We start from the raw sequence: 16,437 nt of genomic DNA, 5'->3' as shown, positions 1-16,437 counted from the left end.
AAACCTAATCAAATTAAAAATATATGGTTCAATCGATGTTAATGGGTTTATTCTTGGAAGTTCGATGCTTCTCTCTTGCATATGGTTGTAATTTTTGGCCAGGAACGCAGTAATGTTGGATTGTTTAAATATCTGTCCCTTAATTTTTTTTTTAAAATTTGTCCATTAAATAATTGAATCACCTGGCTTCTGATTAGGTTAGTCTTCTATACTTTGCAGCTTGTATGTGTATTGGTGTGTAGCTTAGCTAAAGAGGGGTTAAATCTTCAACATTATAAACTGCTTGAGGTTATTCGCAATTGTACATGTGAAAGTAGAGTTATAACGTGAAGAAAGAACCTGAAGAGTTATATATCGCCGATTGCTGCTAAAGTTAACTAGTAGAAAAACACGTAACCTAGACGGAAAAAACCATCTAGGTTGCTTAGATTTTCGTCTAGATTGATCAGATGGAAATCCGTTTAGAAAAGTCTGTCTAGGATATTTCCGTCTAGTTTAAAGCAAACTAGACGAAAATCCATCTAAGTTGCTCAAACTAGACGGAAAGCAACCTAGACAGATTATGGAAATCCGTCTAGGTTGCATTGCACGGGCTTGAAACCAGTTTGAATTATAAATGTTCCCGTACACGGTTCCGTGGGTCTCAACATCAGAACGAACGAAGTAAACAGGTTATCCACTCCACCGCCCAAATTACAAAATGGTTTTTCTTACACATCTACTCCTCGAATCGAACCTATTTGCATGTTTACTCTTCAAATCTGAAAATTTGCTAAATTTAACCCTTTATTCTTTGATATTGCATTAAAATATTAGTCTCATTTAACACCATTAATTTTGAAATGAGTAAGAGCGAAATGACAAAAATGTGTCCTCTCCCGACAAAAAGCTCTTCTGTTCAAATAGCCCATAAATATGCAAAATTAATAGAGGTATATAGGCAAAGAGAGATGTTGTAAATAACAAATAAGATTTCGGGGGTAAGTCCCTATCTACATATTTAGGGGGTACCAAATTTGTATATTTTATTTATCCTTAGTGACAGTTTAGTATATATATTTTTTCCGACGATATATTGGTATATTATTTTTTCTCCGGCGACATATTGGTACATTATCTTTTCTTCGGTGATAAATGAGCCTCAAATTTGGCCGGACCCAAATTTCTAGCGAAATTTTTCATGTGACGCCTCACATGATGCGGATGTGGCTGCCAGCGTGGCTCCCAGCGGCAAGCAATTACAACTAATCCCATCCAAAATCATCCATTTCTCCATCACTCTCTCCATAAACCCAATAGTTTCATCTATCTTCCCACATTTCCTCAATCTCTACATTAATGAGCTACAAGTCACAACAACTCTATCCTCATTCCCGTAGTTGCATAAAGCTCCGACTAACACGAAGCAATTGAGCCTCTTAGGCACCGCTCCTTTCGCTAAGAAACCCATCAAAATCTCACACATTTCTAAAGCTCTCCTTTCGCTACAAATCCCATTGATCAAAATCTCGCAAGTCGCCACCGAAAACGATTCGAGCTACCAATGAGGATGTTAAAAGTGTACACATTGGGCTTGACCCGATCTTGGATCATGGCGTGATACCATTGTAGAGGTTGTTGGTGTTAGTTGTGTTTGGTGAAGGCGGAGATGAGGAGGTTGTAGAGGGAGGGGGCGTGTCTTAGGTTGAAGAGGTTGAAGGTCTGGGCGGCGTCAGAGAGGCGAGAGGAGCGAAGGAGGGAGGCGAGAGGGAGAGAGTTTGTTGTGCGCAGCGGAAATTTTGGCAGAGTTTCTGGTGCACAATAAGAGAGAAAGATCAATAATAAGAATTCTCGTCTCACCAAGGAGACAAGAATCTGAAGCGGATATCTCAACCAAGTGAGATATCGACTCTTCCTCTCATCAGTTCTAGGACTGACCTGTCGAGGGATCCTACAAGCTATTACAATGACCACAAACTCAAACAATCAATTTTACGTGGTTCGGCAAACTGCCTACGTCCACGGGGCAAGGAGGGGGGAGATCTACTATTAGAGAGGAGAGAATACAACTAGGTTTACAACTCTCACAATTTAAACCCTCAAATTAACTCTCCAATCTCTCACAAAAGACTCTCTCAACAGGATGTACACAACCCAAAAATAGGCCTCTGCCTTTTCTTTGCACAGCCGTAACTGAGTTTTCTCCAAAGCCAGCGTGTCCTTTGCACCAGCCCTTCTTTGCTTCGGTTTGCGCGCCGGTTTTCCCAAGCCCTTAGCTCTGCAGCCGCCAAAGTTCTCAGCACCCCTCACCTTTTGCACCTGCACCTCCAAGCACCTTGCACGAAAACTTAGGGGTGAACTAGGGGACTATTTATAGGGAGTTATGTACCGGGTGGGCCTTGAGTTTGTCCGCTGAACAAAACCAAAAAACATCAACTTTTATCTCTTCACACGTTTTGTGGCCCCCACACTTTGTTCTTCATGCGGATTCCCTCAATTGCTTCTGTGCATTCACGTGGGTCTGGCCCACCTCTCACTTCAAAACGCATCCATTCACAATTCTCCACCTCGGTGAAGTTTTCCCAAAACTGAGCCGACACCGACCAAACCAAATGTCTCACTTGTTGTGTCCAGTACACCGTGAAATAATTCACGACAACATACTCAATCCATAACAAGTCGAGAACCCAAATGAGAATGCAAACACTCTCCAAATGTCAGTATCAACTCACCAAATTGATCTCACCCCCATCAAAATCCAACCCGGCTGCATCATAAAGACTGCCTACGTATCCTCTTGCCCAAGGAATCAAGCCGAACGTAGTTCACCCAAATGGCCTCCAAAGGCCTCAATCCACTAGAAGAGTTCGCAACCCTTCTCCAATATCATCAACCCTGTGGCTGATAGCACCTCCAATGGCCTCAAACACCTCCACCTGAGGCGAACCAATGGCCGTATCCAAACTATGTCTGTCAGCTGCACTCGAATCAAAACCCAACTCATCATCTGCCGAATCCAAATGACTTCCACGCTGTGTCACCTCAGCTGGAATCCCAACCAATGCAGAATGATCTGGAGTAATCTTTACTCGAAGCCTCATCCAAAGTGACACCATCAGACCTATCTTCCAATGGAGTTTTACCTCCAATCACAGCAGTTGACAACTCTTTAATAGGATGACCCAAATATGTCGAAGCCTCAGTCCAGAAACTCTTCTGCAAACCATTGCTCGACCACAAACACCATTCCTCCTCCAGCAAGACACGGTTCTTCGAATTATTCACCCTATCTAGCTGCCCCAAGATTTCCTTTCCAACGAAGTGTCTCGAAATGCCGTGAGCTCGGCTCCAATACAGAAATAGGTCCATCTTGTACCTCACACCAGAATGGAGTACCTTCACCTTTCTGTCTATTACACACTTCTTCAATCTGTTAGAGACTTCTAGGACTTTCTCCAATGGGGATTTGGTTGCAACCCAAACATGCCTAGAACAGTCACCAACAAAGGAAACCAAACGCCTATTACCTCCCAATGATGCCCCCTTGGAAGGCCCCCAAACATCCACGTGAACTCCTCCAGAACGACCCTTAGCACGGTGAATAGAGGTGCCACACTTCACCTCGGTCTTCTTGCTCACATCAACATGTTCACTGGACTTTAAACTGCAGGTCTTTGCACCCTCTTTCAATCTATGCGAGGAATCAATACTGGAATGGCCAAGCCCCAAATGTCGCAGTCTAGTCGAATCAACAGAAGTCGCGTCAGCCCCCCCCCTGCCACTATACCTCCAGTCAAGTAATACAAGTTATTTCTCCTGACGCCCTTCATCAAAATACGAGAGTCTCTCGCAATCTCGAGAACCATGTCCTCAACACGAACCTTCAGACCCTCTCCAACCAGAGCTCCAATCGAGATCAAGTTCTTCCTCAAAGAAGGAACATATCTCACATCGTTTAACTCTCTAACAGTCCCGTCAAACACATTTATGCGAATTCTTCCTATCCCAAGGATCTGGCATGCACGGTTATCAGCCATGTACACCACACCACTATGCACCAGCTTCTCAAAACTGGAGAACCATTCCCTTCTAGGGCACACATGATAGGTCGCACCACTATCCAACATCCATTCAGATTCCTCCGAATAGCTATCTGTAGGACTGATAGAAAGCGAATAAATAGAAGAGTCAGAATTATTACCATCCGATACGATATTTGCTTCTGATGATGGCTGCTTCCCTTTCCCCTTCTGCTTATTCTTCATCCATTCGTCGAGCTTTGGGCAGTCTTTCTTCCAATGACCAGTCTCCTTGCACCAAGCACACTGATCTTTTCCTACTCTAGACTGTGACTTCTAATTCTTTCGGTTTGGACCCTTCCCTCTTGCGACCAACGCCTCCGCTACCGGCTTAACTGAAGCCTCATTATCCTTCTTTCGAAGCTGATAATTCACAAGTGCAGCGGTGACCTCACTATACGAAAGTGATGCCTTCCCATTAATCAGAGTAAGAACGAAGGTCTCATATTCCTCGTCGGGCAAGGAACTCAACAACAGCAACGCCTTGTCCTCATCTTCAATCTTGACATCCACATTCGCCAAATCCGCAAGAAGCTTTGTGTAGTGGTTCATGTGATCTCTAATGGAGGTTCCCTTCTTCAACTGGAAACGATAAAGTCTCCTCTTCAAATGCAAGCGATTTTCCACACTCTTGGTCAAATACTTGCTTTCGAGAATCTCCCAAATCTTCTTCGCAGAAGTCTCATTCATCACATCATATTTTAGATCTTGAGTCAAACAAGACCTAATCACACCACACGCCGTTCGATTCATCTTCTTCCAAACCTTCTCTTCAATCTCATCTGGCTTGCCATCTAACTCCAATGTATCCTCCAAATTCTGCGCGTTCAGCGCATCCAAAACCTCGCATCTCCATAATCCAAAGTTGTTTGTGACCACCCTCGACACCCGAAGCACCTTCTTTCCCCGACATCTTACGCACCAACGAACGAAGAATAGATCCAAAACTAAAAGATAGAGTCTTTACCAAAAGATCCCACCTTTATCACCAACGAAGTCCTAAACGGGCCTCCAAATTGATCTACTCCTCCAACCAAACCCTATGCTCATTTAATGAGATTTGGAGCAAATGTTTGTTGTGCGCAGCGGAAATTTCGGCAGAGTTTCTGGTGCACAATAAGAAAGAAAGATCGATAATAATTCCCGTCTCACCAAGGAGACAAGAATCTGAAGCGGATATCTCAACCAAGTGAGATATCGGCTCTTCCTCTCATCAGTTCTAGGACTGACCTGTCGAGGGATCCTACAAGCTATTACAATGGCCACAAACTCAAACAATCAATTTTACGTGGTTCGGCAAACTGCCTACGTCCACGGGGCAAGGAGGGGGGAGATCTACTATTAGAGAGGAGAGAATACAACTAGGTTTACAACTCTCACAATTTAAACCCTCAAATTAACTCTCCAATCTCTCACAAAAGACTCTCTCAACAGGATGTACACAACCCAAAAATAGGCCTCTGCCTTTTCTTTGCACAGCCGTAACTGAGTTTTCTCCAAAGCCAGCGTGTCCTTTGCACCAGCCCTTCTTTGCTTCGGTTTGCGCGCCGGTTTTCCCAAGCCCTTAGCTCTGCAGCCGCCAAAGTTCTCAGCACCCCTCACCTTTTGCACCTGCACCTCCAAGCACCTTGCACGAAAACCTAGGGGGGAACTAGGGGACTATTTATAGGGAGTTATGTACCGGGTGGGCCTTGAGTTTGTCCGCTGAACAAAACCAAAAAACATCAACTTTTATCTCTTCACACATTTTGTGGCCCCCACACTTTGTTCTTCATGCGGATTCCCTCAATTGCTTCTGTGCATTCACGTGGGTCTGGCCCACCTCCCACTTCAAAACGCATCCATTCACAGAGTTGAGGGAGGATTTGAAGAGGTTGAAGGTCTGGGCGGCCTCAGAGAGGTGAGAGGAGCAAAGGAGGGAGGAGAGGGAGAGGTGGCGGAGGGGAGGAAGGAGATTGAGGGGTTAAGGTTTGGGATTGGAGCTGATTTATGACGCTGGAAGCCACGCTCGCAGCCACGTTCGCACCATGTAAGGCGTCACGTGAGAAATTTCGCTAGAAACTTGGGTCCGGCCAAATTTCATGCCCATTTGTCATTGGAGAAAAAAATAATATACTAATATGTCGCTGGAAAAAAACATATACTAAACTATCACCAAGGGTAAATAAAATATACCAATTTGGTATTTTTGCCCGTATTTAGGAGTTAAGTATCGGGGAAAAAAACGCAAATAGCAATAAGATTTAGGAGCTAAATTTGTAATTAAGGATTCACCCTCTAAATCTGCCTATTTGCTAATTTATCCCTTCAAATTCAAATGGTGTTTAGAGAAAAAGGTATAAAAATTCAATATGGGAGATTATCGGATTAAATCCTATTTGCATATTACCCCCTCCAGACCTTATTTGCGAAGGATTTTTGTAAGATACATATTTCAATCTTGTTGGCATATTTACTTCTGACAAGTGCATGTTCAGTGGCGGAGCCTGGATTTTAATCCTATGGTGTCCTATAGATGCATCGGTAATGGTGGAAAATACATCTCTCTCAACATAAGCCACCAAACTATCATTAAGCTGAAAAAATTCGAACCCACGCGCATGTTGGGTTCCTTGTGAGATTCGAACCAACGCGCATGCTGGGTTCCTTGAGACCCTTTTCCGCTAAACCATCTATACTTTTGTTATTTTTGTATGTGCTCTATGGTAGATATTCAGTTTTTACTGGTGTCCTGGGAACCCAAAGGCACCCGTTCAGCTCCGCCCCTGTGCATGTTGCTAATTTATTTTTATGAATCATAGCGGTATTAAACGAGATGGGTATAAAATTCCAATATGAGAGGATATAGGAAGGCATATAGGTAAAAAGACCATTAGAAAACCACTCTTGATCGTTGATACTAGTATCAGTGTCCCTGTAAAATTCCACCTATACATCTCCATATAATTGACAAAATAGAATTTAGAAAGATTTAACTACAAGTTTAACAGATATCAATGGCTAAAAGTTCTAAAACCAGCATGTGACGGTCATGTCACATGAGAAAATTAAGTAATTTTTTTTTTATATTTACATAATAGAAGATATTAACGTACCCGTGTTAAATGACTTGATATCACAAATGCTGTGAAAAACAATCAAGGGTATATAAGTGCAAATCCGGTGAAACTATAAGGTATCTAGCCGTAAGAATCCAGCCTACCCGCTTCTTATACCGCCTTTTCGTCTCATCTCGTTCCCTCCCCCTAATTTCATCTCCCTTGACTCCCAAAAATCAAGGAAAAAAATAAAAATAAAAATCTCAGCTTTGGCAAACAAAATGGTGAACGCAACGGAGCTCTGGCGAACCCTCGACCACTCGATCGTTCACTACACCGGCCTATCTCCGGCGACTTTCTTCACGAATCTGGCGCTGGCGGCCCGGCGTTCTACCACGTGGTCTCCGGCTGGATGAAGCCGCCGCCGCCGCCGCCGGCGCACGGAGCAGGGATGCGGAGTTCGAGGCGGTGCGAGCCTCTGCCGCCGCCGGTGCAGTCCGGGGAGGTCACCGAGGAGGAGCTTAGGGCTTATGATGGCTCTGATCCCAAGAAGCCTCTGCTTATGGCGATCAAGGGTCAGATCTATGACGTCACGCAGAGCAGGTATGGTTCTGTTGTGTTTCGGCTAGGGTTTTGGGTTTTGGGTTTTGGATTGACGATCTTTAAAGTTTTAGCTGATTTGGTTGATTTTTTTTTTCCTCGCTGGAGTTGGAATTATTAATGATAGTTTTAAGTAGTTTAGTTTAGGAGTATTATAGTTTTTATTTATTTTTTGATATAATATAATTAGATCGTTGGAGTACGTGCATTGGCGAGGATAAATTTGTTTCACAAGGGATTAGCAATGGTAACTTTTTATTTAATTTTCATGGTTTTAAATTGACACACATTGCTTTCAAATTCTTGCATTTATAAGTAATTGGAAAATTGCATCTTTGTTATTACAACTAGTAATAAGAAGTAATATATTCCAGATACAACTATTTGGGTATCTGAATGACGGAATCTAACTTGCATGATCCGTTCATTAGATTGATAGATTCGGGTTGAGTTTGGATTTGAAAATATTTGATTAGAAGGGGTTTTGGGGCATTTAAGCTATATTAGCTTTTTGCGGCTTTCATTTTTATGATAAAAGTTTCATAAAATTGCATGGGTAAAATGGTCATATGCTTGGTAAGTGTAACTTTATTTAAGCGAGCTTATAAGCTAGTTTTTTAAAAGTCGGGAATCCTTACTTTTAAATGAGACTTTACTAGCTTGTTGGGATATTACCAAACAGGTAATAACCCAAGTTAAGTAAGGCCGCGTTTGTTTGGGATGTTGACGAACAGGGTGTTTGGAGCAGTGGTTTTTGGTTGAAAGGGTTTTTAACCTTGCCTTTTCATATATACTTGGCTTGGTAGCATTTCAAGTAAAGCTACCTTGCTAAGTCCATTTAAATAAGTTAGGATTCACTAGCTTTTGAAAAACTAGTTTATGAAGTCACTAAACAAGCCATGCTTGAGTGCAATTTTTGTAATTTTTTTATCATAAAAACTAAAAGCCATTGAACCCTAGAATAGCTTAAAAGCTTCTAAAGAGCCCCTAAAACAAACATCCTCCTAATCAAATTTCTACAAACCCATATTTAACTAGGATGCATTCCTCCAATTAACCCTTTTCGCTGCTCACAAGAATTTAAGAGTAATGCGTCCTGGTTGAAGTATAATATCCAAAATCATGTAAATTAAGTAAAAGTTATCTTTGCTGATGAATCAAATAAAATATACTTTTGTCTGACTCATTTGATCGTACATTGATGATAGATCAGAGAAGAAAGTTCTTTCTTCGATTTTGGAGAAGATTGGAGAGCTTCGACGTCACAGTAAGGTTTGATCAGTGTAGTAAGCTGAGGAGTCGAACCAGGGTTTGATTAGTGTCTAACTAGGGCTTGATCAGCCTCGAACTAGGCTTTGATTAATGTTGAACCAGAGAGATGGGGTTGATGTCAAACTAAAGAGGGGCTAGAGAGCGGGGATGAAGTCGGCAAATTGGGTATGAGCAAGGCCTTCCTCTCGCTCTTCCCTCGTTTTCTCTTGGGTTTGGGAGATAAAATGAAAAGAAATGCATTATGTTTGTTTTCTCTAGGATTTTTTATTTTGATTTTCTTCCCCAATTTCTTTCAAACCAAACAAGAGAAACTAATTTTCGCACACGCTTTCTTTATTTTTCTCACCCTCCCCCTCAAACCAAACACAGTGAGAAATATTTATGATTTTCGTTCCAACTTTACGATTTTCTTGCTAACTAAACAAGAAAAGTAATTTTATTTTCTTCTCTTTTTTCTTTTCCTTACATTTTCCGTTCTCTTTCCTTCTCTTTTCTCGTCCTTTCCTTCAAACGAAACACATCTTTCATCCTTTCACTGTCATCAAAACAAGATTTTCAAATGGAAAGTTATGAGAAAGTATTTTGTCTTCAGTAGTTTCCATTTACTTTCTGGTCTCAAAACATGCCATGTATTTTCTTCATTCCAGAATATTAACTTGTTTTAAGATGGTAGTTTGGAAAAAAGTTGAAAGCATAAGTTGGCTTTAAGCAATTTTTCTGTTTGATAGTTTAGTAATTTGTTTCTTCACCTTTTCATTTATGGCTTAGATGTTTTGCTTATATCCGTCGTTATCTTCTGAAGTTTCTGAAGTTGTTTGGTTGGTATGTGAGTCAGATTAGGTTCCTTTATGGTTAAAGTTCATGTCATTTATCTCCCCTTGTTATGAGCTTCAAATGTTTTTCCATTTTTTCAATCTTGTTGACTTTTATAATCTGTTTTTTTAGTTTGCCCCCGTATTGACTATGGTAGATGGGGTGTTTCGTTTTAAAAATCAACTTAAGTTGCATTGTCTTTCTTTCTAAATATTTTATATGATTTCCTGGTATATGATTCAAATGTATTTCCATCTTTTAATCTCATGTATGTGGGAATCGAAACAACTTAGCTTTTTTGGTTCTATACTCTTGATTTTAACTGCTTGTTTTTGGGTCTCAAATCCAAACTTTTGAGATGATATGATGTCCTTTGTAGTATTTATGGGCATGATTCTAAGGTTGAGTTCTATCTATTTTGTTATTACCGTCAAATTTTTTTTTTGGTCAATATTACCGTCATATTTGTTTTAGCATAATGTGTAAAGTACGTCTTAGCACCACCTCATTAGACAGATATCATGTTCATTATCTTATTACCTATTGATTATCACGTCCTACTTTATGGGGACCGAGTTACCATGTTGAAAGCTTTCCCTATTTCATCCGTATTCTAGCATTACATTTTTAATTACCTAAGAATAAAGCAAGCAGTTTGGGTTAAGAATTGGACATGATTAGGTTTTGGCTGGTTCTCTTCAGAATTTGTGTCCAACCTTGTAAAAGCTAAAAAAGTAAAAAAAGGGAGAAAGAATGGATTGCTGCTTCAGTTTGGATGAATGTGAGGTGTGGACAAAAGTGAGATGAGGGGCGGGTAAGTTGATCAGCTTATAGTTAACTGTGGTAAAAGATGGGGGTTGTTAAAAGGAAGAGTTTGAGATTTCTGTGGTAAAGGTTGCATTTAGCTAATTAATGGCATAGGAATAATAGAGACTGTAGTAACAGAAAGATCAAGGTGAAGATGGTAGAAAAAATCGGATGACAGTGGAGCAAGTAATGCTGTAAGGCTAGGTTGCATAAGTATGGGTACGGGCACAGGAATGGGAAACGGCAAATTTGTAATAGATAGCGTACGGAGACATGACTGAATATGCGCGCGTGCGGGGGCGGATGCGCATCACATTTGTCTTCCACAAAAGACAAAAACCTAAATTCTGACTTATCCAAAGCTGCCATGTGCTACCCATGTGTTGTTGTCATCTCCACCAAGAAAAGACAAAAGCTAATGAAGCTGGAACCGGCTATCATGGTCAAACATCCTCAGTTTATCCTCATGGTATAGTGATGTCATGTTCCATTATAACAATAAAAAAAAGAAAAAAAGAAAATGAGCGTGAAATTGCTCACCTCCTTGCTCTATCCTCAAACAGCCGAAGAAGCCTAGTGAAGTCATCTGTGCCCATGCTGTTGGGGTATGTAACCATGCCAGAATGTGCCCGACACGGGTACCACCCCCTTGTAGCTGTGTCAGGGTATCATAGCTGTAACATAGCTGAAAGAGTTCTTTACCACAAAAAGACTCCAATAGGCAACTGGATAAAGTTCGGTTCTTCAGGGAGAGCTGGTGTTTATGGTTTGGATAGGAAATTTACATAGGGGAGGTACCTGAAAATATCATAATTTGATCATTACAATGACACGAGAATTAGTGCAATTGCTGAAAACTCTAGCTTAGTGTAGAAAATTTGAACCGTGAATGGAGCTCAGGGGACAATCCATTACCTGCCTATATACCTGTGGGCTTATGCGCTCAGCTGATCTTCATGCACACATTATTCTGTGGCATGGACGTACATGTACTGCTGTTTGCACTGTTTTGAACATATTATTTACGTGTTTGTTCAGGCAGGGAACAGTGCTAATTGAGTTGTTCAGAAGTACATAGGAATGATGTATCTTCACATACGTGCGTGCCTTCTCTATGAAATAATCAGTTTGCACAACCACTTTGCATATTGCATGTATGCCTCTGATGGGTGGTATGCACCAGGTTCAGGTGGTAACGGTCAGAGAGAAGGGGATGTAGGGAGGTTTTGGCAAGTAAATCAGACTAGTTGTCTGAAGCCACACACATTTTTTACTTCTTGAAACCATAGTGATGGGCTATATATAGGGCAGCTAATCATGTGCATGCATCTCTATATATTTCTTCAGTGAAACAATGCGTCCATACCTCCATCATTGTTGCATTTTTTGTTTCTGGCATCCTTACCAAAGAGCTGGTGAATCTTTGGATCTTTGGTATTTAGCTGACCTGACAATTATTTGGAGAATTGTCAGGAAATGGAAGATATTTTGTTCAACTCCTTTTTGTACTTATCACAGTAGAACCTGAGTGAATGTAGTAACCCATAAATTGTATCTTTGGCTATGATGATTTTAAGTGCGATGCTCATTGCAATGAGACTGAAATTCTTAAGACTCTCTTTGATGTTTTAATTTTAATCCTGGTTATCTTTGTAGGATGTTTTATGGGCCTGGGGGTCCGTATGCATTATTTGCTGGTAAAGATGCTAGTAGGGCATTAGCCAAGATGTCATTCGAGGAGAAAGATTTGACTGGAGATATTTCTGGCCTTGGACCCTTCGAGCTTGAAGCCCTCCATGACTGGGAATATAAGTTCATGAGCAAATATGTTAAAGTGGGAACGGTCAAAAAAACCGTGCCCGTTACAGATGGCAGTACTTCTGAAACAGCTGAAGCATCCACTCAGACAACCGAAAGAGGCACCGCAGAAGGCCAAGCTGAGCACGGTGAAGCGAAGGAATCTGAATCGAAGGAAAGTGCAGCGGAGGAAACCAGGGAATAAGTGTCGAGAGCTCCAGTGCACCGAACCTGTTCTCTATGTACTCAAAATATGTAACACGTAAAAGGGTTCTTGTTGTAATGATGATATGTGCCTTATGTAGCGAGGTAATAAGTTGGGTGTTGAGAGTTTTGCCTCTGTATCTTTTGGTGCTTTCGACATATCTGAGATAGCCACTGAGAGTAAAAATGTTATACTTCAGATGTTGCTTTCAGGTGATGCGTCACATTTTCACTTTCAGATGTTGTAATTTGTTCTGTGGCTGTGCCTGTTTAAGTAAAATTGTTGCCAGGAACCTTGAAAGGGTTAGTTGCGCATAGACTCCTTGTAGTATATCTGTTTTAAACTTACTACCTTATAGTTTTGCTGTCGCAGATAGACCTCTTATGGTAAATATTTTTTGTGTAAAATTTTACTAGGGGTAAAACAGTAATAAATTTTTTTGGACAAACTTTATTTTTTTTTAAATTTCTTCTTTAAAACTATACATAACTGATGATCGTGAGGCAATTTTCAACTACTGAGGATATTAAAGACAGGCTTCATTTGTTACATCTACATTTTTGGTAACCGAAAAAGATATCTGCGCTCAATCAAGAAACTGATAGTCAGAGAGCCTCTTCACATTTTCTCTCATGCTGGCCATCTGCAATTTAAAATAAATAAATAAAAAAACAAAGGTTTAGATATTGATAAAATTGTCAAATCTGCTGTTGAAGAAGGGAACCATGACCTTTTCTTTTATTCTTTTTTTCTCATAAAAAATAATATAAATTGTTTTTCCATATCCTAAGACACGGACTTAGTCAATAAGTCGGTTCAAAATAATTAATATCTTTAGACTTCTCAATGAGATGTCAACGGCCAAGAGCCTCACCATTGTCTTCGGTCAAATGGCCAGCAGCACATTGAAGAAGTTCACACTTTTCATAAGAAAACTTTTTCAAATAAAAGAAAAATGTCACAAGATAGCGCAGCAAAAGTCCCCTGGTTCCAGCTTTGAGGATTCAACGCTGAGGAAGCCTAGAGTTGATTAAAACGGCAATAGCACTTCATATACAATATAGATTTTATTTTTAAAAAATTTCGCCTTTTTTAGTTGTTTTTGTTAGATCTACATCAAAACTTGAGATCTAAAACCATATAGCCATGATTAATTCAAAGAGATTAAGTATTTGGGGGGAAATGAAGGTTGAGAGACATGTAGTTTTGAGGAGAATTGGTGGCGAGAGGTCCGAAGTCCGATGACATTACTGTTTGACAGATATTCAGTTCTATACTGTGGGTTGCTTCAAGAAGTGAATCGCGGCGGAACCTCAAGATGATAATGCCTTGAACAACTGCGCGGGTGTTTCCAGGAGAGAGAGCGAAAACTCAACAAACCGATCAAGAACCAGTGATGTCAAGAATCCACGAAAAACAGAAATGCTTATTCCGGTATGATATATGATTTCTCCGAAGAACATGACGGAAGAGTAGTGGAATGTTAGAAGATGATCCAATGCAACTTCTGCTCAGCGCCATGTGAAAAGTGCATAACTCTCAACAGTGGATTGATGCCAGGAATGAAATATATCTATGGCAACAAGTAAGTTGAACTGTGTGCCATTGCAGAAGGTGCAAAACGCAATGTTGTAAGAGCGATTTTTTTTTTAAAACGAAGCGGATGCAAATGTAATGTGAGGGATATAAGGCACGTCGGTGCTGGCGCTAAAGGCTATAGCTCAGAAAGGAAGCCATTGATTATACAGAGATTTCTCTGCCGGTTTGCATCGAAAGACTGCTTTCAGAATAATCATGGACACTTGGTTGCCTCTTATGATCTTGAGTTAGCATCAGATGGATGTTAAGACAGCCATGTTCTCCAACTGGCGACATGATGAATGATCTAGTATGTAACCAGAAAACTTTGTGTCGGGACCCAAAGAATGATGTCTGCAATAAGAAATCCATCTATGGACTCAAGCAAGCTCCTCGTCAATGGTATCATAGATTTCAACAAATAGTTATCTCGTTCGGGTTTTGAGATGAACATGTTGATGACTGGTGTATATCGACAAGTTCAGTGGGAGTAGTATATTTTTCGTGTTCTGTATGGTGAACATCTTGGCGTTGCCACTAGTATATAGCATGCTCTCACACCACAAGAGATTTCTATCAAAGAATTTTGAATGAAAGATCTTGCGGAACGCCTGCTTTTATGATAGGGGATCCAGAGTGAGGCATCGAGATCGCGCTCGGGGTATTCTTGGATTATCACAAAAAGAGCTATATCGATAAGTAGCTTAAATGTTTGGCAGGTGCAAGATTGCAGACCAGGTGCACCCCTGTCGCTAAAGGAGACAAGTTCAGTCCAATCAGTGCCCTAAAAGGTGAACCTGAAATCAGGAAATGCAGAAGATTCCTTATGCTCGCCTGTAGGAAGTCTAATGATGCTCTAGGTATGTACGCGTCCGGATATCGTACATTGTTGGGATGTTAGGCAGATACTTAAGCCACCCTGGTATGGTCATTGGATAGCAGCTCAAAGGTTATGAGGTATCTTCAGAAAAACAAAGATTACTGCTCACATACAGAAATCAGAGAAATGTAGAGCGTCATTGGAGTATTCAGACTTGATTTGCCTGGATGCCAAGATAGCAGAAAGTGCTACATCAGGCTACATTTACTATGCTTGTAGCAGGAGGAGCTATATATGCGAAAAAGTTGTCAAACAAACACTAGTAGCTTCCTCCACGCATATGGCCAGCCAAATGTAGCTTGCCTATGAGGCATCAAATCAGAATATGGCCGCTGCCGCAAATTTTGTCACGGGACTGCGCATTTGGAAAATGTGAAGCCACTAAGCGCTAATGTGTGACATAAATCTGCGTTAATGTATTCCAATAACAACAGGAGCCCTCAACTAAGTCAAAACATATTGACATGAAGTCCTGGTTGTGAAAGAAAGTACAGAGTGGACAGATATCCATAGAGCACATTGGACAAACATCCCATGTTAGCTGATCCTCTTACTAAAAGGGTTACCACCTAAGGTCTTTCAGGAGATACGTGCTCATATGGGGGTGTGGTATTATTTGAGCGGATATTATGTTTTAGTGGGGAGTTTGTATTATGTGCGTGCTTATGTTGTTTAGTATTGTCTGATCAGGAATAAAGTTTCAGTTAAAGACACTCTGATTACATATGTTTGGTTTTGACCTCACTAATGAGGACAGGTTGAAAAATAGACATGTACTGATCACACTTGCCATGTAATTTGCATGCTGCACATCCATGATTGATCTATGTCATTTGCATTGTATTGGATATGTGCACCATTGAATGGGTCAGTCACGATAAATGTGACGATGGCCGCTTTGATCCGTATATTGCATATAGTCAATGGACGAGATGTTTCGGAAATACCATTTCGAGTGATAGCCAATTTTTGAGCTGCATAAGGTTTATACACAGTAAGGAATCATATGGTGCCCAAGTGGGAGATTGTTGGGGCATTAATCTTAATAAATCTCATGTGGGGACATATGATTAAACAACTGGGTATTGCTATCTTTTCAGGAGTAACCACTAAAGTGATCAATTAAGTTGGGTTATGTATTAAATGATTCATGGGGGTCATATGTGCCAGATACCAGGTTGTAATGAATTTATGAGGCTAAATTACAAAAGTACAATATCTATAAATAACGGGTTATGGTCCCTAACTAGGGTTACATTCTTCTAATTCTCTTCACCGCATCTAATGAGAGAAATTCGGGATTAGAGGAACCCTAAGGTTAGGAAATCATCAAAAACCCAAATCAGATTCATCAGGATTCAGGTATAAGCTTCCGCTCTTTTGATTTTG

The 16,437-nt window shown here is 40.7% G+C and overlaps 1 protein-coding gene across 1 annotated transcript; it reads left to right on the top strand.

The window, feature by feature from the left end:
* On the top strand, positions 7,290-12,904 carry LOC109824965 (membrane steroid-binding protein 1-like). Its single transcript, XM_020391608.1, is given in 3 exon segments — positions 7,290-7,479; positions 7,482-7,699; positions 12,245-12,904. Coding segments are annotated over 3 exon segments (666 nt in total). The 5' UTR covers positions 7,290-7,377; the 3' UTR covers positions 12,591-12,904.

The sequence above is a fragment of the Asparagus officinalis genome, chromosome 10 (assembly GCF_001876935.1).
Source record: "Asparagus officinalis chromosome 10, Aspof.V1, whole genome shotgun sequence".
Classification (NCBI taxonomy): Eukaryota; Viridiplantae; Streptophyta; class Magnoliopsida; order Asparagales; family Asparagaceae; genus Asparagus; species Asparagus officinalis.
Note: the sequence above shows the minus strand (reverse complement) of the source record. Positions and strands in the feature narration are given on the sequence as shown.